Here is a 22,401-nt window from a genome sequence, read left to right on the forward strand (position 1 = left end):
GCATGCTGTGCCAGCTGTCTTGTTTCCTACATTAGTACAACAGTGAATACACTTCAAAAAGTACTTAATTGGCCATAAAACACTTTGGAACATCCCAAGGCTGAGAAAGGTGCTATATAAATGCAAGTCTTTCTTTCCTTTCTTTCCATTGTCAGCCAGTGACCATCTTCTGGAAAATGTCTTGTGTGTGGAGGTAGATTTGGGACAGACTCATGTCTCACTGTAGATTATTGTGCACTGTCTAAATTCATAAATAAAGAACGGACATCTGGGATAGGTACCAGTGCCAGTCAAACCATCCTCTTGCAGGAGACAAGAGTTAGAAACAAAAGAATATTCACATTAGCATGCATTCATCCAAGGTGCAACTATTGGCACAGATTTACGCTGCAGAGAAATGAATTTGAAGAAAAGGAAAAACTTGCAAATGAGGTGTGCTCAACCTGAAAGAGCAATGAGATCTCAACCAGGTTGTCACTTCCTGTTAGAGACAATCCTGTTATCTGTTCAGCTGAGCAGTGCCGCTGATGCATGAAGTTCATTCAAATTGTTAATGGCCATCTCCACTAGGCCCATTTTAAGATTTTTCTTCTGGATGAACAGCTGGGTGAAGGCAAAGGAAAGTAACTGACGGAGCTCCTGCATTTATGATCCAGCCTTGAAGACTCATCCTCCCACGTATTCCGAATTCTTTCCAACAACCACAGCACAATAAGTCAATTGCAGTAAGGATGATGTTGTGGTGTCCCAAGTAGCCCTTCATCTTTCTTGTAGATCTTTAAATTATTTAAATAGATTTTTAATTAAAAATGTAAAACTTATTCAAAAGACAACAATAGGTACAAAGAGAACCACTGAAAGTTGATGTTTGATGGTTTTGAACAACAGCCTGACATCAATGTCCCAAGATTATCATCAGAGTCAGCCCTGTAGTGTAAATAACCCAGCACCAGTTTTACTGCAGGCACCAAAACCTCTCAGGAGAAAGTTTCCTGGGTAACTCTGACAACAAAGTGCTAAAAGGAAGTGACAGCCCAGAAAAGTGAAATGGCTGCTCCAGCGGCACTATCATTGAATCCGCTATTTTCACAGTGCAAAATAAAACAAGCTCTCTGCCACCCCCACACAGGATAGCTGCGTACTTTTGCCATTGATGTCTGTACAGGCCATACCTTCCTCCTGACCAACAGTGGGTAAGGTGCCGCCCAGAGGATTAGGTCTCAAATATATGTTCACAACACATCCACTGTTCTATTTTTGCAGAGTACGCCCTGCAGTACAAACGAGCAAAGAAAGAACTTGCATTTCTATAGCACCTTTCATGACCTCTGGACGTCCCAAAGAACTTTATAGCCAATGACGTACCTTTTGAAGTGTAGTCACTGTTGTACTGTCGGAAATTTTGTAACTGGCACAGTTATGGAAACTCTGTAATATATAATAATACAAATTAAATGGCTGATGAATTGTTCACAAATAACAGGTTTCAATCAATGAAGTATGTTAGTGTCTGTGGCAATACATTTCTGCATTTATCATAAGCTTTACATTTTTACAGGACTATGTCATTCCTGGGAATGAGCTTGTGCCTAGCCCTGATGTTCATTTGCTCCTGGTACTATGCAATAGTGGCTATGGTCATCGCTGGGCTTATCTACAAATACATTGAGTTCAACGGGTAAGTGTCTGTGCTTATCTTGTACAAGTCTTTGCAGAATGAAACTCTGTGCCGCCGTGTATAAAAATCATCATCATCATCATAGGCAGTCCCTCGAGATTGAGGAAGATTTGCTTCCACTCTTAAAATGAGTCCTTAGGTGGCTGAACAGTCCAATATGAGAGCCACAGTCCCTGTCATATGTGGGACAGATAGACATTGAGGGTAAGGGAGGGTGGGACAGATTTGCCGCACGCTTTTTCCGCTGCCTTCGTTTGATTTCTGCATGCTCTCGTCGACGAGACTTGAGGTGCTCAGCACCCTCCCCGATGCACTTCCTCCACTTAGGGCGGTCTTTGGCCAGGGACTCCCAGGTGTCATTGGGGATGTTCCACTTTATCAGGGAGGCTTTGAGGGTGTTCTTGTAACGTTCCCTCTGCCCACCTTTGGCTCATTTGCCTTGAAGGAGTTCCGAGTACTGCGCTTGCTTTGGGAGTCTTGTGTCTGGCATTCGGACAATGCGGCCTGCCCAGCGGAGCTGATCAAGTATGGTCAGTGTTTCAATGCTGGGGATGTTGGCCTGGTCGAGGCCAACATAAAAATAATCCCCTGACAACCTCAGACACCACAGCCCATCTGCCCATGTTGAACCTTGATCTTTACTGATATTGGGCTCAATTTTAGTCAGGAGTTGCTCTGTCTTTTTTGGAGTAACCTGGTTTTTCTGGCATAACTTAAAAATCCCCAGTTTCCCCAATTAATTTGCACCAGAGTTAGTTACGATTTTTTTGGCTTAGTTTTTTTTTCAAAAAGGGGTATTATCAGCCACCTACGCCAGTCTGTCCATTTAGGCAACTTTGGCCAGCTAATAGTTACTCCATTTCTACTTAGGCCAGTGTATGTGGCCACTTCAGAAAACCCTTGCGGAGAGTTAAAGAAATCGGCACAGTAGGTACATTGGAGGCCATTCGGCCTGGGATAGGGGCGAGAAGCGGAGAGGACCTGCACCTCAACCAACCAGGCCTTACCCTTAGCAATGTTTGCAAACAAAAAGTACTAACAATTCAATAAGAAATAAAAAATTGAAATCCTACCTTCATCTTCAAACTCAGCCCGGGAAGACAGCGGGCCGGTGCGGGAGGCCATTCGGCTTGGACTAGGGGCGGGAGCGAGTGAACTGGCCAGCATTGGGATTCACCGGAGAGGCTGCAGCAAGCAAATCAACGTAGAGGCTGGGGGTGAGGAGCGCTTGAACTGGCTGGCATCGGGATTCAACAGAAAGGCTGCAAGCAAATCAACGGAGAGGCTGGGGGGTGGGGGGGGGAAGGGAATGGAGGAAGGTAGTTGGCAAGCATCGGGGGCCACAGAGAGGGAGAGGCTGCAATTCAACAGAGAGGCTGGGGGGAGGAGGAGGGAGAGATAGGTCACAAGACTTGAGACTTGGGGAGGGAGAGAGGAGAGGACAAAAGACCTTTGGGTGTGGTCCATCCATACAGACCTTGGGGGGGAGGGAGAGAGAGAGAACTGCGAACTGTTCTGCCTGCTTTCTTGCCATTCTGACCTTCTTTGAAAGTTTAACTTTAAGTATGGGGGCAATACTGTCAATGCCATACCTTTTGCAAGCATTCTGCATCATCATTGTGCTACGTAGGAGACAATTGCTTGGAGCTCATCACATCAGGAACATCAGAGCCTATAGGCTGCTGGGCAGGAGGCCTTACCCATTTCGACAATTTCAAGTCAGGCATTCGTACCTGCACTTGAGTGATGCAGAATGTGTCAGAAGGATCCGTTTCCACAGAGAGGTTGTCCGTGAGATCTGTGAGTTGCTGAGACCAGACCTACAGCCGAGAAGCGGCAGGTGGACTGCTTTGTCAGTTGAAGTGAAGGTTACAGCTGCACTTTCATTCTATGCCTCTGGATCGAATCGTTTCAAGCTACAACTGGAGATGTGTGTGCCATCTCTCAACATGCAATACATGTCACCATTCGCCAGGTCATGGCTGCACGTATGCGTGGAGGAATTACTTCATCAAGTTCCCAATGACTGCCCAAGCAATCCATGACAGGGCTGTGGGGTTCTCAAGGATTGCTGGCTTCCCAAAGGTACAGGGCTGCATTGATTGTACCCACATCGCCTTGCGAGCACCTTTGGAAGATGCCGAGCTGTTCAGGAATAGAAAAGTGTTCCACTCCATTAATGTGCAGCTCGTGTGTGACAACATGCATCGCATCATGTCAGTCGATGCAAGATACCTTGGCAGCACCCATGATGCATTTGTCCTATGCGACAGCGTTATATCTGACAAACGGTATGGCCTCACGACCTGGCTCATGACTCCCCTACGCGTAACCTGGATGGAAGCTGACCATCAATAAAACATGTCGCACATTATGATGTGTGGCATCATAGAGAGGACCATTGGCATCTTGAACCAGCGTTTCCGATGCCTGGACCATTCCAGAGGCTACCTGTAATACTCTCCTGAGATTGTCAGTCAGTTCACTGTTGTGTGCTGCATGCTGCATAACTTAGCTATCATGAGACAGCAGCAGCTGGTAGTGGAAGAAGACCCACCTGTGGTGAGAGTGGCTGATGGTAATGATTTGGAAGAGCAGGAGGAGGTGGAGGAGGATGATGACGAGGATGAGGAAACCATGCAAGTGCCTGAGGCTGGAGCACAACGTTGGAGGAGGGCGGGCCATCGTGCTCCTTTAACGATTACTCGAGCCTTGCAACAGCAGCTCATCCATGAACGCTGAGGGCTCAGCAACAACTATTCCGCATGGACATGTTTATTTTTTGGTGCTGTTCCGTAATGTTGTGTTGTGCTAATGGAACATTATTCAGTTTTAATGTAAAACATATTTTATTCAAAAGTTTACAATGTACTTAACTTTAGTGTAATAAAATTATTCTTGTATCAAACTTTATTTTAATATGACTCTTTAAGATCACTTAAACTTTAAGATCACTTATAAAGTTGTAAATTTACATAACTTACAAAAAATGTTCAATTTGAAAACAGTTACAATAGTAACATCAACAACAACGACAACAACAAAGAAAGGCTGCACCCATCTCTAATCCCCCTTAGTCTAACACCGCCCGTCGCGCTTTGTTCTTGGACTCTCCACCACCCCTGCCCACAGGCAGTGGCGCAGTTATTTTGGGCTCTGTACCATGCTTATTCATTCTAACATTTCGTTTAATGTGTACTTCTTGATGGGTGGTGGTGTGGTGGGGGGGGGGGTGGTCAGGTGTTAATGTGGAGGGCCCGGCTTGGATCTCTTCGGAAGCTGGTGTGGGGATTGCAGTGGGAGTGGCAGTTGATTCTGTCAATGGGCGCATGGTCTGGATATGTTCCCTTATTGCAGCAGCTAACTCACACATGCCCTCCCTCATGCACCCTGACAATGTCTCAGCGGACTGAAACATTCCCTCCCTGATGGCCTGTGTCATTGCCAATGTCATCCTTTCCACTACCTCTGACATTCCCTCCCTCATGGACACTATTCCCTCACTGATGTTCCCGGACATCGTTCCCATTTCCTGTGCCATTGCTGTTACTTCTCCCGACAGTCCCGCTATCTCATCACTCACCCCACTGATGGTGTCCAGGAGGGATCAGGTAAGGTCAATGCTCGCCGCACTCAATGCCATGATTTAAACCACATTTGTTGCATCCTACATCTCAGGAGAGCATGGTCGATTTCTTCTTCCCCTCACCCTGGGTCTGCCTCGTGACATCCCATTGGAAGCCACAGCCTCGGACGGTGGGGCCCTGGGTGTGCCTCGCGGCATCCCACTGGGACCCGCATCCTCGGACGGTGTGAAACTATGGAATGTCCCACCAGAACTCAAACCACTAATCATGGAAGGGGGGAAATCATTTAATGTCCCACCTGAACTCAAATCACGAGTCATGGAAGGGTCTGGAAAATCCGATAACTGCACATGCTTGAAATTCAGTATATAAGTGGGAGCTTCATCCAGCTGACCCAACTCCCCCTCACCCCCATGTTGGTCTGGAGGGTTGGCTTGGAAGATGTTCTTGTGATCAGGCTCGTCCACGTCTACGTCTAAATCTTCTGGATCTTCAGGATTGGCATCAGGTTCTGCAAAATATAACAGAACAGTCCAATGGTTAGCAGCAGAGGAGGGGAAAGGATGGGTGGCATGAGTAGCATCACACATCGCAGGCCAGGCAGCAGGTTGATTTGAAGGGCCACAATGAATTTTCAGGACTTACCCTCTCCCTCGAGTGTGGGCCTAGCTTGTGCAGCACTGATTGTTTTTCTCCAGGCAGGACCCATCAAAGCAGCGGCCAAGGGTGTCAGGTCATGCAGATTTGGCGGGCCTCCTCCTGTTAAATTTCTTTCCCTTTTGTGTGGGACAATTTCTTCTGCAAAGATGAAAATGCAACTTTTTAGAGAGGGTATCTTTCTGCTGAGTGGGACATATGCAACTGGTCACATTTACAATTGCAATTGCATTGAACAAATGAAAATATTACTTACACTAACTACTTGACCAAGGTCCTGCCATTTCTTTTTACACTGGTTCTAGATCTCTTGGTATTCACCAATGCGCAGAAATCTTCTGCAACTTGGTTCCAGCGTTTCTTCATTTCTTTGGGTGGCACTTTTGTACGATCTCTGCTGGTATCCAGCTCCTGCCATTTGTTCTCAATGACATTAACTAGTATCTCCACTTCTTCCAGCAAGAAATTCTTTGGTCCACGTTGCTGCATTGCTGTATTGCTGCAGCTGCTCTGAGACACTCACAGCACTTTTCCAACCCTCTTACACACACAGTGATTTTTCCAAACACACAGTACTTATTTTGCATGCAGCAGTGATTTTCAGAAATACAGCACTCCTTCTGGCACTTCTGCTGGCATGCAGAACTGATTTTACCAAACAGAGCACTGCTTCTTGAATTCAGCAGTGATTTTCCTATCACAGCACTTCTTCTGGCACGAAAACACAAGCAGCTAGCTAGCTCTTTAAAAATGGCCGATTGCCAACTCGCAGCAGTGCTACTGCTCATGCGCGGACATCATCATACTCCACTGCGGATGTGCGGATGTCCCGGCACATTTTCCAGCACAGAACGCAGGCTCCACCCCCCCGCGTCGACTGGCCATGCTGCGCGACTACAGTGAAGAGGCCAGACAGCGGCCAAAGTTCCAACATTTTTTTTGGGTGCATCCCAGAACATAAATAAATTGAAAAACGGGCTCGGCCAAAATTGAGCCCATTATTACTAAACTAAACAGTATTGGCGTTTGTTATGTATTCATGCTTGGGGTCACCAGACACCAGGGGGTGCCACTGTTGGAGGTCATCAGGCTGTAAGCGCGCGTGCGCGGTCACTGGTATATAAGAGCGGGTACCATGTCACGCGGGCTACTTTGGGCGCAAATAAAGTTGGACCGGGTTTACACCTGAGACAGTTTACAGTAACAAGTCTTTTGAGTCATTACATTCATTACATTTGGTGACGAGGTAACTTAAAAACCTTCGCATGTACAAGGGGCACTATTGGAATTCTGGAGAGATTAGCGGATGGCGAGGATTGGGCGGATTTTATTGACCACCTGGATCAGTATTTTGTGGCCAACAAAATGGAGGGAAAGGCTGATTCAGTTCGGCGCAGGGCGGTTTTCCTCACCGTTTGTGATCCAAAAATTTATGGCCTCATGAAGAATCTTCTCTCGACTTTACGTCCAATGGACAAAGAATATGGGGATTTGTGTGCTTTGGTGCGTGACCATCTTAAGCCAAAAGAGGGGATTATCATCTCAAGCTATCGCTTCTACACACATGTTCGTGCTGAGGACCAGGATGTGTCGAGATTCGTCGGCGACCTGCGACATCTTGCTGAGCCGTGTAAGTTCGGGAACGTACTGGAAGACATGCTGCGAGATTTCTTCATGATAGGCATCAACCATGATGTGATTCTTTGGAAGTTATTGGCCGAAGAGAAGCTGGATTTGAGCAAGGCCATCGCGACTGCCCAGGGATGCATGACGAATGATGATAATTTGAGGCAAATATCATCGAAGCTCCACGGCAAGTACTGTAAACAAGATTGTGTCGTCATTTGGCAGAGCTGCTTATGGCAGGGACTACTCGACTGCTTATGTGACAGCAAAATTCTAAAGGGGCAAAGAGTGTTAGAAAGACAAGCCTGAAGGCTCTGTGCCTCAATGCAAGGAGTATTCGGAATAAGGTGGGCGAATTAACTGCGCAGATAGCATAGACTGGCAAATGATACTTAAACTGTTGACGGTAGATAGGCAATGGCAAACATTTAAAGATCACACGGATGAACTTCAGCAATTGTACATCCCTGTCTGGAGCAACCATGGCTAACAAGGGAAATTAACGATAGTGTTAAATCCAAGGAAGAGGCATATAAATTGGCCAGAAAAAGCAACAAACCTGAGGACTGGAAGAAATTTAGAATTCAGCAGAGGACGACAAAGGGTTTAATTAAGAGGGGGAAAATAGAGTACGAGAAGAAGCTTGCCGAGAACATAAAAACTGACTGCAAGAGCTTTTATAGATATGTGAAGGGAAAAAGATTAGTGAAGACCTTGCAGTCGGATTCAGGTGAATTTATGATGGGGAACAAAGAAATGACAGACCAATTGAACAAATACTTTGTTTCTGTCTTCACGAAGGAAGACACAAATAACCTTCCGGAAGTGCTAGGGGACCGAGGGTCTAGTGAGAAGGAGGAACTGAAGGATATCCTTATTAGGCGGGAAATTGTGTTAGGGAAATTGATGAGATTGAAGGCCGATAAATTCCCAGGGCCTGATAGCCTGCATCCCAGAATACTTAAGGACGTGGCCCTAGAAATAGTGGATGCATTGGTGATCATTTTCCAACAGTCTATCAACTCTGGGTCAGTTCCTATGGACTGGAGGGTAGCTAATGTAACGCCACTTTTTAAAAAGGGAGGGAGAGAGAAAATGGGTAATTATAGACCGGTTAGCCTGACATCAGTAGTGGGGAAAATGTTGGAATCAATTATTAAGGATGAAATAGCAGCGCATTTGGAAAGCAGTGACATGATTGGTCCAAGTCAGCATGGATTTATGAAGGGGAAATCCTGCTTGACAAATCTTCTGGAATTTTTTGAGGATGTAACTAGTAGAGTGGACAAGGGAGAACCAGTGGATGTGGTGTATTTGGACTTTCAAAAGGCTTTTGACAAGATCCCACACAAGAGATTGGTGTGCAAAATCAAAGCACATGGTATTGGGGGTAATATACTGATGTGGATAGAGAACTGGTTGACAGACAGGAAGCAGAGAGTCGGGATAAACAGGTCCTTTTCAGAATGGCGGGCAGTGACTAGTGGAGTGCCACAGGGCTCAGTGCTGGGACCCCAGCTCTTTACAATATACATCAATGATTTGGATAAAGGAATTGAGAGTAATATCTCCAAGTTTGCAGATGACACTAAACTGGGAGGCGGTGTGAGCTGTGAGGGGGACATTAAGAGGCTGCAGGTTGACTTGGACAGGTTAGGTGAGTGGGCAAATGCATGGCAGATGCAGTATAATGTGGATAAATGTGAGGTTATCCACTTTGGGGGCTAAAACGCAAAGATTGAATGTTATCTGAATGGCGACAGATTAGGAAAAGGGGAGGTGCAACGAGACCTGGGTGTCATGGTTCATCAGACATTGAAAGTTGGCATACATTTACAGCAGGAGCAGGCATTGAAGAAGACAAATGGTATATTGGCCTTCATAGCTAGGGGATTTGAGTATAGGAACAGGGAGGTCTTACTGCAGTTGTACAGGGCCTTGTTGAGGCCTCACCTGGAATATTGTGTTCAGCTTTGGTCTCCTAATCTGATGAAGGACATTCTTGCTATTGAGGGAGTGCAGCGAAGGTTCACCAGACTGATTCCAGGGATGGCAGGACTGACATATGAGGAGAGACTGGATCAACTGGGCCTTTATATATCGGAGTTTAGAAGGATGAGAGGGGATCTAATAGAAACATATAAGATTCTGACGGGACGGGACAGGTTAGATGCGGGTAGAATGTTCCCGATGTTGGGGAGGACCAGAACCAGGGGACACAGTCTTAGGATAAGGGGTAGGCCATTTAGGACTGAGATGAGGAGAAACTTCTTCACTCAGAGAGTTGTTAACCTGTGGAATTCCCTGCCGCAGAGAGTTGTTGATGCCAGTTCATTGGATATATTCAAGAGGGAGTAGATATGGCCCTTACGGCTAAAGGGATCAAGGGGTATGGACAAAAAGCAGGAAAGGGGTACTGAGGGAATGATCAGCCATGATCTTATTGAATGGTGGTGCAGGCTCGAAGGCCTTCTCCTGCACCTATTTTCTATGTTTCTATGTTAAACCTGTAACTGCTCAAATTCCGCCAACTGGTACGAATCCGATTTCACCCTGTTGGCATAGTGGGGGAAATCATCGGCCTCATCAGTGTCAGTTTAAATAGTACTCCTGTAATGGCTGTTCGAAAGTGGGGCATCTTCAGAGAATGTGCCCACAACTGAGCAAGCGTGCTGCCACTCATCACATTGCTGATGATGACCAGTCCAGTGCTGGCCCGGATACACAACCCGAGGAGGAAGTGTATGGTCTGTATTCGTTCTTGGGAAGGAGCCAGCCGATAATCATTAATGTGAAGCTGAATGGTGTGCCTGTATCAATGGAGCTGGACACAGGTGCGCGTCAGTTGATAATGAGCCAAAGGACATTCGACAAGCTGTGGGACACTAAGACTGTGAAGCCTAAGTTGAGTCCAGTCAATGCCAAGTTGCATACTTGCACTAAGGAACTCATACTGGTGATTGGCAGTGCAGAAGTCAAGGTATCATATGATGATATGGTTCATGACTTACCATTATGGATTGTCCCAGGTAATGGTCCAACGCTGTTCGGCAGGAATTGGCTCAAGAAAATCAAGTGGAATTGGAATTATATCAAATCGTTGTCATCGGTGAATGACACTTTGTGTACTCAAGTGTTGAAGAAGTTTCCTTCTTTGTTTGAATCGGGCATTGGTAATTTTACTGGAGCCAAGGTGCAGATTCACCTGGATTCTGATGCAAGGCCTGTCTGTCATAAGGCTCAGTCTGTTCCCTACATGATGAGGGAGAAGGTTGAAATTGAGCTTGACAGACTCCAACATGAAGGGGTCATATTACCAGTCGAGTTTAACGAGTGGGCCAGTCCTATTGTTTCTGTGTTGAAGAGTGATGGCACTGTCAAGATTTGTGGAGACTACAAGGTTACAATTAACCGATTTTCGAAACAGGATCAGTACCCGTTACTGAAGGCTAATGACCTGTTCGCCATGCTAGCTGGTGGAAAGTCGTTCACTAAACTGGATCTGATGTCGGCCTATTTGACACAGGAGCTTGTCGACACTTTGAAGAAACTCACCTGCATCAACACCCATAAAGGACTGTTTGTCCTCAACAGGTGTCCTTTTGGAATTCGCTCGGCTGCAGCCATATTTCAGAGGAATATGGAGAGTTTACTGAAGTCCATTCCTAGAACTGTCGTGTTTCAAGATGACATTCTGGTCACAGGTCGTGACACTACTGAACATCTGAACAATTTTGAAGAAGTCCTACATCGTCTGGACAAAGCAGGACTTAGGCTGAAATGTTCAAAGTGTGTCTTCATGGCACCTGAAGTTGAATTCCTGGGGAGGAAGATTGCTGCTGATGGCATCAGGCCTACTGAGTCAAAAACCAAGGCCATCAAAAATGCACCCAGGCCTCAGAATGTGACGGAGCTGCATTCATCCTTGGGCTACTCAACTACTTTGGTAATTTCTGGTCCGGATTGAGCACTTTGTTAGAGCCGCTGCACATGCTACTCAGAAAAGGAAACAACTGGATCTGGGGTGTGTCTCGAAAAAGAGCCTTTGAGAAAGCTAAGAATATGCTCTGTTCAAACAAGTTGCTTGTTCATTATGATCCTTGTAAGCGTCTTGTATTGGCCTGTGATGCTTCGTCATATGTGTATGGGGTAAAAATGATGCATCAGTACCTGTTTGGTCTTTATTTTGAACTCGAAACGGATCACAAGCCACTCACTTCATTGTTTTCGGAAAACAAAGGGATTAATACCAATGCATCACCCCATATCCAGAGGTGGGCATTGACATTGTCTGCCTAAGATTATGTTATTCATCATAGATCTGGCACTGAGAATTGTGCCGATGCACTGAGTCGTCTGCCGTTGCACACCTGAGGTGAAAATGCCTCAACCTGCAGATTTACTGTTAGTTATGGATGCTTTTGAGAGTGAAGGAACACCTGTCACTGCTCAACAAGTTAGGATCTGGACCATCCATACATAGAAACATACATAGAAAATAGGTGCAGGAGCAGGCCATTCAGCCCTTCTAGCCTGCACCGCCATTCAATGAGTTCATGGCTGAACATGCAACTTCAGTACCCCCTTCCTACTTTCACGCCATACCCCTTGATCCCCCGAGTAGTAAGGACTTCATCTAACTCCCTTTTGAATATATTTAGTGAATTGGCCTCAACTACTTTCTGTGGTAGAGAATTCCACAGGTTCACCACTCTCTGGGTGAAGAAGTTTCTCTTTATCTCGGTCCTAAATGGCTTACCCCTTATCCTTAGACTGTGACCTCTGGTTCTGGACTTCCCCAACATTGGGAACATTCTTCCTGCATCCAACCTGTCCAAACCCGTCAGAATTTTAAACGTTTCTATGAGGTCCCCTCTCACTCTTCTGAACTCCAGTGAATACAAGCCCAGTTGATCCAGTCTTTCTTGATAGGTCAGTCCCGCCATCCCGGGAATCAGTCTGGTGAATCTTCGCTGCACTCCCTCAATAGCAAGAATGTCCTTCCTCAAGTTAGGAGACCAAAACTGTACACAATACTCCAGGTGTGGCCTCACCAAGGCCCTGTACAACTGTAGCAACACCTCCCTGCCCCTGTATTTAAATCCCCTCGCTATGAAGGCCAACATGCCATTTGCTTTCTTAACCGCCTGCTGTACCTGCATGCCAACCTTCAATGACTGATGTACCATGACACCCAGGTCTCGTTGCACCTTCCCTTTTCCTAATCTGTCACCATTCAGATAATAGTCTGTCTCTCTGTTTTTACCACCAAAGTGGATAACCTCACATTTATCCACATTATACTTCATCTGCCACGCATTTGCCCACTCACCTAACCTATCCAAGTCACTCTGCAGCCTCATAGCTTCCACCTCGCAGCTCACACTGCCACCCAACTTAGTGTCATCCGCAAATTTGGAGATACTACATTTAATCCCCTCGTCTAAATCATTAATGTACAATGTAAACAACTGGGGCCCCAGCACAGAACCCTGCGGTACCCCACTAGTCACTGCCTGCCATTCCGAAAAGTACCCATTTACTCCTACTCTTTGCTTCCTGTCTGACAACCAGTTCTCAATCCACGTCAGCACACTACCCCCAATCCCATGTGCTTTAACTTTGCACATTAATCTCCTGTGTGGGACCTTGTCGAAAGCCTTCTGAAAGTCCAAATATACCACATCAACTGGTACTCCTTTGTCCACTTTATTGGAAACATCCTCAAAAAATTCCAGAAGATTTGTCAAGCATGATCTCCCTTTCACAAATCCATGCTGACTTGGACCTATCATGTCACCATTTTCCAAATGCGCTGCTATGCCATCCTTAATAATTGATTCCATCATTTTACCCACTACTGAGGTCAGGCTGACCGGTCTATAATTCCCTGCTTTCTCTCTCCCTCCTTTTTTAAAAAGTGGGGTTACATTGGCTACCCTCCACTCGATAGGAACTGATCCAGAGTCAATGGAATGACCCTATTTTATCAGTTGTTAAATGTTGTGTCCTCAGTGGTGATTGGTCTGCAATACCTATGGAAATGTGTGATGAGACCAAACCTTACAACCGTTGCAAAGATGAACTGTCCATTTAGTCAGATTGTTTACTGTGGGGTAATCGTGTTGTTATGCCTAAGAAAGGCAGAGAGAAATTTGTATTTGAACCTACATAGCACTCATCCTGGTCATTGCTAGGGCTCATGTATGGTGGCCTGGAATTGACTCTGATCTGGAATCATGTGTGCATCAGTGCAATACTTGCATGCAGCTAAATAAAGTCTTTGGTCGTGGCCATCTAAACCATGGTCGAGGATCACATCGATTTTGCGGGCCCTTTCCTGGGAAAGATGTTTTTTGTTGTGGTGGATGCATATTCAAAGTGGATAGAGTTTATTATTATGTCATCCAGTATGGCTACAGCTACCATTGAGAGCCTTCGTGTCATGTTTGCCACTCATGGTTTGCCTGACATTGTTGTGAGCGACAATGGATCTTGCTTCACAAGTCTGGAGTTTCAAGAGTTCATGAAACTCAATGGTATTAAACATGTGAGGTCAGCCCCAATCAAACCTGCTTCTAATGGTCAAGCAGAGCATGCTGTTCAAATGATCAAGCAGAATATGAAACGTGTAACTCAGGGTTCACTGCAGACTCGCTTGTCCTGTATACTGCTCAGTTACAGGACCAGACCTCATACGCTTACAGGGGTCTCCCCTGCTGAACTACTGATGAAGAGAAGTCTCAAGACTAAGCTCTCTCTTGTTCATCCCGATTTGAATGATCGTGTTAAAAACAGATGTCAAAATCAGCAAGGGTATCATGATCGTGCACTGTGTCACGTGACATCTCTGTCAACGATCCGGTTTACGTACTGAACTATGGTCATGGTCCAAAGTGGATCGCCGGTACTGTTACAGCCAAGGAGGGTAACAGAGTGTTTATTGTCGTGCTCAAGAATGGGGAAACATGCAGGAAACATGTTGATCAGATAAAACTGCGGCACATGGATGAACTGGAACCGCTTGAGGAAGATGCAGTCAATGACCAACCAACCAATGTTCATTCATCAGAGGATTTTGCTGTCATTTTTGAAACTGGACCTTCAGTCTCTGATGTGGTCATTACCACTCCCATTAGATCGGTTACTCAGCCTTCAGTCACAACTGACTCAGAATGCACGCCTAAAACTGAAGTTGAACTGAGACGATTAACTCGTGAGCGGAAAGTCCCAGACTGTTTAATTTGTAAAAAGACTGATATTAAGATCTTGAAAGGGGATCTTGTTATGTATTCATGCTTGGGGTCACCAGACACCAGGGGGCGCCACTGTCGGAAGTCATCGGGCTGTACGCGTGCGTGCGCGGTCACTGGTATATAAGCGGGGGTACCGTGTCACATGGGTTACTTTGGGTGCGAATAAAGTTGGATCAGGTTTACACCTGAGGCAGTTTACACAACAGGACTTTTGAGTCATTACATTCATTACAGCTTTGCAACTCAGATACAGGTTAGTCTCTCGCTCATGCTGATCTAGTGAGATACATTGACTTTGGTGTTAATCCACGATTGGTGGGAGAGAGCCAGTCGACAACACGACCTATAGTGCAAAAGCAAATTACCGCGGATGCTGGAAATCTGACCAATAACCTGAAAATGCTGGAAAAGACTCAATGGGCCAAGCAGCATCTGCGGAGAGAGAAACAGAGTTAACGTTTCAGGTCGATGACCTTTCATAAGAACTGGAAGATGGAGATAAACAACTTTTAAGCAAGTACAGAGCCAAGGAAAGTGGGGAGGGGCAGGAAAAGATCAAAATGGAGAGATCTGTGATAGGGTGGAGGGCAGAAGCGATTAAATACAACAAGTGGCTCGGTACTTAATAAATAAGCAAGTACAATGCCACTTTGCTTATTTAATCACTACTATTTATTTACCTCAGTAATAATGAATGTAGAGTATGATGTGCCATTGTGTTTTCCCTGTGTTACGGTAACAATCCACTGTTGTCTTTCTACTGTACGACTGGCAGGAACCAGTTTGCTGTGTGGCCATTTTGGTATATCTCTGACGAGACAAAATGCATGTTGCTAGTGCAAATATATTCAAAACCAGCTCATGCCTGAATTATTTGTAGATTTTTAAATCTGGCGGGAATTCTGAATCAGTGGCCAGTGGGCTTTACACCTACCACACCTTCCCCCCATCCCGCCATCTTGGTGAAGGCTAGCCCCAGCAGATCTTCCTGGGTCAGGCTGACAGACTGCTGGTGCTATTCTCACCACTACCAGGTCACCCATCATGGTTGGGGAGTGGGAAGTGGCTACAATACCTGCAGGGGTTGACATTTTTTCTTTAAATCGTCCACCAGCCCAATGCAGTCGATCTCCTTGAAATTGATTCCATTTGGCATAGTTTCATTCTTCCCCTCTGTTGTTGTAGCAATGCTGAAGACTAGGGATACATTGCTACAACATTACTGATAGGAAATACATCCCATCAATAATGTATGATTTCAATATACCCGCCTATAGCTCAGTGGGTAGCACAGTTGCCTCTGAGTCTGAAGGTTGTGGGTTCAAGTCCCACTCTAGGGACTTGAGCACATAAATCTAGGTTGACACTCCAGTGCAGTGCTGAGGGAGTGTGGCACTGTCAGTGGTGCCATATTTCGGATGAGATGTTAAAACGATGTCTGCTCTCTCAGGTAGACATAAAAGATCCCATGGTACTATTTCGAAGAAGAGCAGGGGAGTTTACCTGGTGTCCTGGCCAATATTTATCCCTCAATCAACATAACAAAAACAATGTGATCATGCTTGCTGTGTGCAAATTGGCTGTTGCATTTCCTACATTACAGCAGTGACTACACTCCAAAAGTAGTTCATTGGTTGTAAAGCGCTTTGAGATGTCCGGTGGTTGTGATAGGTGCTATATAAATGCAAGTCTATCTTTCTTTATAATTGGGTGGATGCATTCAGCTTCTGGCAGGATGTCCTAGAAATGGTGGCAGACACTGGCCACTCTGCTAGTGCCTGAAATTGGGTAATAGCATCACAGTAAGTCTGCCAATAGATTTCTAACGGGGGGTGGGGGGTGATCATGGTACTGTAATTAAATTACTAATGATTCTGTTGACCATGAGACATGCTCAGATGGTTTTATTCGATCATTGAAATCCTTGAGACTGAGTTACAGGCTTTTACTCTGTAGATATGACATTTTATTTCCACAGCTGGCAATGCATAAGGACGTGCGGCCTTGAGCTGAGCTAAATGGCAGGAATAGATCCTTGAAGGTCCTTTGAGAAAAATGGATGGTAAAATGACCATGAAGCTAGTGCTCTTCAATAACAATGACTTAGAAAAGCTCCAAAGGGCTGAAAATGTTCACAAAGAAGACCCGAGAGAGAGGTTGAAGGACGTAAAAATATTAATAAAAAATTGGCCTGAAGGAGTTGAAAACAACTGCTTCAGTAATTCAATAAAATAGACTGAACAGACTGACAAGAGCACCAAAATAGAATAACATTACCTGTTTGATTGGCAGCATTAGAAAGATTAATTACATTAAAACAATGAGTTCAATTCTCATGATATTTAGCCTAGAGGAGAATTGCGATCACATGGCAGTATAGTTCTGTTTTCCTTGACAAGTTTGCTGTCCAAACAATGTACATTTTGTGGAAAATACTATTGCAATATTGCTGCTGTCCAATCAGATAGTAATGCATTGCTGATTGGTTATGCGTAAGTGTATGTGATTCACTCATATGGCATTGAATGGCAGAATGTTTTGCTGATCCTTATTTCCTTCCTCTCCTGTAGAGCTGAAAAAGAATGGGGAGACGGAATCCGTGGCGTGTCCCTCAGTGCAGCTCGATACGCTCTGCTCAGGCTTGAAGAAGGCCCTCCTCACACCAAGAACTGGAGGTGAGTGGCCAATTGTAACCTTCAATATCCTTATCTAGCAAAACAGTATTGGGTTAACATCTGCTGCAACTCTGCCAGCAATGCATAACTATCAACGATTAAAGGCTAGAGTTCCACACACTTCGTGATGACTGAGACATCTTGAGTGTTACGTGTTGGGCTGGATAGCACAGCCTGTAGTACAAACATCCGTTCCCCATACACTTTGTTGTGTTTGCTTAATTGGAGTGATTAGATAAAGGGAATGCTTTACTTACCTGAGGGATGTACACATAATAGGCCCAGACTGCATTCGCCTTTCTCTTACTCTCCCAACAAAGCTTTACGGAATGGATTATACTGAAGAATTGGTTCCAATTATAATAGATAAATATATTTTAAATGTATAATCATCCTGTTTGAATGTTCTTTTGTTACATTTTGAGTTGACCAAAATAATTTGGTTTGCTGATAGGCCCCAGCTTCTGGTGCTTGTAAAGGTGGACCAAGACCAGAATGTCAAACATCCACAGCTTGTGACTTTCACTTGCCAACTCAAGGCTGGGAAAGGACTCACCATTGTGGGCTCAGTATTGGAGGGCCGCTTCCTGGAGAATCACACCCAGGCCCAACGGGCTGAAGAGGTACGCAATAACCTATTTTCATCCGCTCATTAATATTTTTCTGCAGGTTACCAGCTTCATTTGATATGGCCGATTCTAGACTGATAGAATAAGGATAATCTTTTATAAATCTTGTTTGCCGAAGCGTTCCTAATTTACGCTCATTGAGAATTTGCAACTAGGTTCCATTGCACTCATTTGTTTCAACAATGCAAAGTTGTTTACCACAATCTTGTTTACCAAACTCTTGTTTTATATCTATATGCTGGAGTATGAAACACAAAGTTCCCATCAGACTTTACCCATGCTTTATATACTTTACCCATGTAAATTTGATGCGAGAAAATTCCCTTCGCTTGAGAATGTCCATTAAATTCCCAAAATGTACTGATAACAACAGGAAATTTATTAATACACTCGACAACTTTCCTTTTTAACTTTTTTTGGTAATTTTTTGCGCATCACGGTGAGGGATCTTAGTGTTTGGAATAGAGTACTTCCCATTTAGGGCATCTCACGTCATTGTCAAGCACTTCCAGATCACATCAAGTGCAGAGGTAAGTTCCCTCTGCCGGCGATATGCCACAACCTCAACTTCAGAAGAGCGCCCTCTACTGCAGCAGTGCAACATTTTCCTTTTTCCACACCTGCCATCCTTTGACCTCTGTGAGCTCACCAACCTAATGCCAAATGGAGGAAGGGATGGGCTTCCCAAAAGTCAGAACTTGAGCAGCATGACTCCAGTTTTCAGGATTTAAAACCTTTGGCCCAGTATTTGGTGTGACTCTGGTGTGATTGACAGGCCAGTCTTGTAAGCAACTCAGAAATGAAAACTGAGGTCAATACAGTCCAGTCAGCTCTTCATTCAAATATCTCAAAAGCAATAGATTTATATTCTAATGTTGACTGGGGCCACTTATTTTGATGAGTACTGTTGACCCAAGCTAAAGGAACTATAGGAGAATAGTTTCAGTGGTATAATCCCCAGAGTGCAGGCAATGAATTTATTGACATTGAGAACCATTGATGCAGAGCAAAAACCTGAAACAAACAGGCACTCCTATCCCATGTATGCATTATTCTTTCCAGAATATTTATATGAGTGCTACTTTACAATTTTCTTTTGATTAATATGTGGATAAAATTATATTTTTTTACCCTGACCCAATTTTATTTCCTTCTCTCCTAACGACTTTGACCATGAAATTCAACTTCTGCCCAAAACGGGAATGAAGTCGGCAGAGTGGCCGGTGAGCGGCCCGAATCAGATCTAGGTTCAGGCCTGTGGGCACCAAATGGGCCCCTGCTGCAGCTTACCACTTTTTTTGGGGGGGGGGGGGGATTTGATTGGCTCCCATGCTGAGCCGGCCGACAAGTCAGGCTTTGGTGGGGGGGGGAAAAGGTGATTCCAAGCTAGAGTTCTGTTTATGGGCTCAGGAGGAGCGCTCCTGCTTTCCCTGGGCCCACAAAAATAAGAACTCAAATTTCCGGGGCCATTTCTTGAGCAGCCCCCAGTGGTCCCATTAAGAACTGCAGGTTAAGCTGATCAACACCAAATACGACTGGGAAGTGCGCGTGAGAAAAATATTCCATCCATTTGGACCCAAATTTTGCAATCGGGGTCCTACAACTGCCATCGGACCTTGATTTGCATATTTAAGTAGCCTTACGCCTGTTTCAGGCAAGAGGACTCCTCGCCCAATTTTTAAGGCCCACCAGAATACTGCATCATGCGGGCCCTGGACCCCAATCAGGTGGTCATTCTTCATGTGTGAGGCTAGACGGCGAGTGCTGGCAAGCTGTTTAGCTCTGAGAGGCATCACCACCAAGCCCAAATCCCATCTTCATCCAATGTCCACACCCACGCGCTTCCCAGCAGGAACCTTGGGCTGATGTCCTTCCTCCCCTCCCCCAGCCTCGTCATACTGAGAACAACTGTGGGTCTCCAACCTTTGCATCAGTCGAGATCAATTAAATCACCACAACCCAGGAATCATACCTGGGAAACATTTTTAAAGCCAGCAAAGAACGACTAAAGAAATGATAAAGAGAGGGAAGATAGATTATGAAAGTAAACTAGCACAAAATATAAAAATAGATAGCAAGAGTTTCTTCAGGTACATAAAAAGGAAAAGAGTGCCTAAAGTAAATGTTGGTCCCCTCGAGGATAAGACTGGGGAATTAATAATGGAGAACAGGGAAATGACAGAGACATTGAACAAATATTTTGTATCGGTCTTCACGCTTCAAGGGGCTATAGGGAGGGAGGAACTTATCACTAATGAAGTAGTACTCGGTAAAGTAATGGGACTAAAGGCAGACAAATCCCCTGGACCTGATGGCTTACATCCTAAGGTCTTAAAGAAGTGGCTGCAGAGATAGTGGATGCATTGGTTGTAATCTATCAAAATTCCCTGGATTCTGGGACGGTCCCAGCGGATTGGAAAACCGCAAATGTAATGCCCCTATTTTAAAAAGAAGGCAGAGAAAAAGAAGGAAACTATAGACCAGTTAACCTAACATCTGTCATTGGGAAAATTCTGGAGTCCATTATCAAGGAAGCAGTAGCGGGACATTTGGAAAAGCATAATTCAATCAAGCAAAGTCAGCATGGTTTTATGAAAGGAAAATCACGTTTGACAAATTTGCTGGAGTTCTTTGAGGATGTAATGAGCAGGGTGGATAAGGGGGAACTTGTGGATGTGGTGCATTTGGATTTCCAGAAGGCATTCAATAAGGTGCCACATAAAAGGTTTTGCACAAGATAAAAGTTCACGGGGTTGGAGGTAATATATTAGGATGGATAGAGGATTGGCTAATTAACAGAAAATAGACAGTCGGGATAAATGGGTCATTTTCCGGTTGGCAAACAGTGACTAATGGGGTGCCGTAGGGATTGGTGCTGGGGCCTCAACTATTTACAATCTGTATTAATGACTTGGATGAAGGGACCGAGTGTAATGTAACCAAGTTTTCTGATGATACAAAGATGGGTGGGAAAGCAAATTGTGAGGAGGACACAAAAAATCTGCAAAGGAATATAGTCAGGCTAAGTGAGTGGGCAAAAATTTGGCAGATGGAGCATAATGTGGGAAAGTGTTTGGCAGAAAAAAATAGAAAAGCAAATCATAATTTAAATGGAGAAAAATTGCAAAATGCTGTAGTACAGAGGGACCTGGGGGTCCTTGTGCATGAGACATAAAAAGTTATTGTGCAAGTATAGCAAGTAATCAGAAAGGCAAATGGAACGTTGGCCTTTATTGCAAGGGGGATAGCGTTTAAACGCAGAAAAGTTCTGCTACACTGTACAGGGTATTGGTGAGGCCACACCTGGAGTACTGCGTTCAGTTTTGGTCTCCGTATTTAAGGAAGGATATACTTGCATTGGAGGCTGTTCAGAGAAGGTTCACTAGGTTGATTCCGGAGATGAGGGGGTTGACTTATGAAGATAGCTTGAGTAGGTTGGGCCTATACACATTCGAGTTCAGAAGAATGAGAGATGATCTTATCGAAACATATAAGATAATGAGGGGGCTCGACAAGGTGATTGCAGAGAGGATATTTACACTCATATGGAAATTAAAACTTGGGGACATAGAATAAGGGGCTGCCCTTTTAAAACTGAGATGAGGAGGAATTTCTTCTCTCAGATGTAAATCTGTGGAATTCTCTGCCTCAGAGAGTCGTGGAGGCCTGGTCATTGAATATATTTAGGGCGGAGATAGACAGATTATTGAGCGATAAGGGAATAAAGGGTTATGGGAAGCGGGCAGGGAAGTGGAGCTGAGTCCATAATCAGGTCAGCCATGATCTTATTAAATGGCGGAGCAGGCTCGAGGGACTAGGTGGCCTACTCCTGCTCCTGTTTGTTATGTTTCTTATGACCTCCCTGGTCTGTGCGGCTCAGTTTCACACTGGGTGATAAACTTGCCAATTCAGTATCAGGGAGAGCTCACCAATATAATCATCCTTTCAATTCACCTTGTGCAATTTGTTTTACGGAGTTAAATCAGTGCCCGGCATCAGATTTTCTGTCTTTAATTTTGTCACACACAGGACTGTAATTATGTCACACATTGTCATGGCCATTAGTTTCAATAATACAACAGTCAAACCTCATTAACACCACCGTGTTTTTCAGTCGTTTTCAATCAGACAAATGTTCTGGCAAGAGCTTTCTGCACTCGGTCCATTTAATCTGGTAAAGCCACACAAACAGCGATTCCTAATCTTCCCTTGTGTGAGGTATATCACCCAATGTACGACATCTTTCTAGTTACAGTCAGCGGCATGCCCCTGGGACAGATATCATTGAATCCC

The 22,401-nt window shown here is 44.8% G+C and overlaps 1 protein-coding gene across 1 annotated transcript in view; it reads left to right on the forward strand.

The window, feature by feature from the left end:
* The window catches only part of LOC139277521 (solute carrier family 12 member 5-like), a 1,462,676-nt gene that overhangs the window by 1,397,243 nt on the left and 43,032 nt on the right, over nt 1–22,401 (forward strand). Inside the window, exons 15-17 of the mRNA XM_070896072.1 lie at nt 1,559–1,678; nt 17,375–17,479; nt 17,934–18,102. Of these exons, the coding sequence (XP_070752173.1) occupies nt 1,559–1,678; nt 17,375–17,479; nt 17,934–18,102 (394 nt within the window). The remainder of the gene's footprint in view (nt 1–1,558; nt 1,679–17,374; nt 17,480–17,933; nt 18,103–22,401) is intronic.

Source organism: Pristiophorus japonicus, chromosome 12 (assembly GCF_044704955.1).
Source record: "Pristiophorus japonicus isolate sPriJap1 chromosome 12, sPriJap1.hap1, whole genome shotgun sequence".
NCBI lineage: Eukaryota > Metazoa > Chordata > Chondrichthyes > Pristiophoridae > Pristiophorus > Pristiophorus japonicus.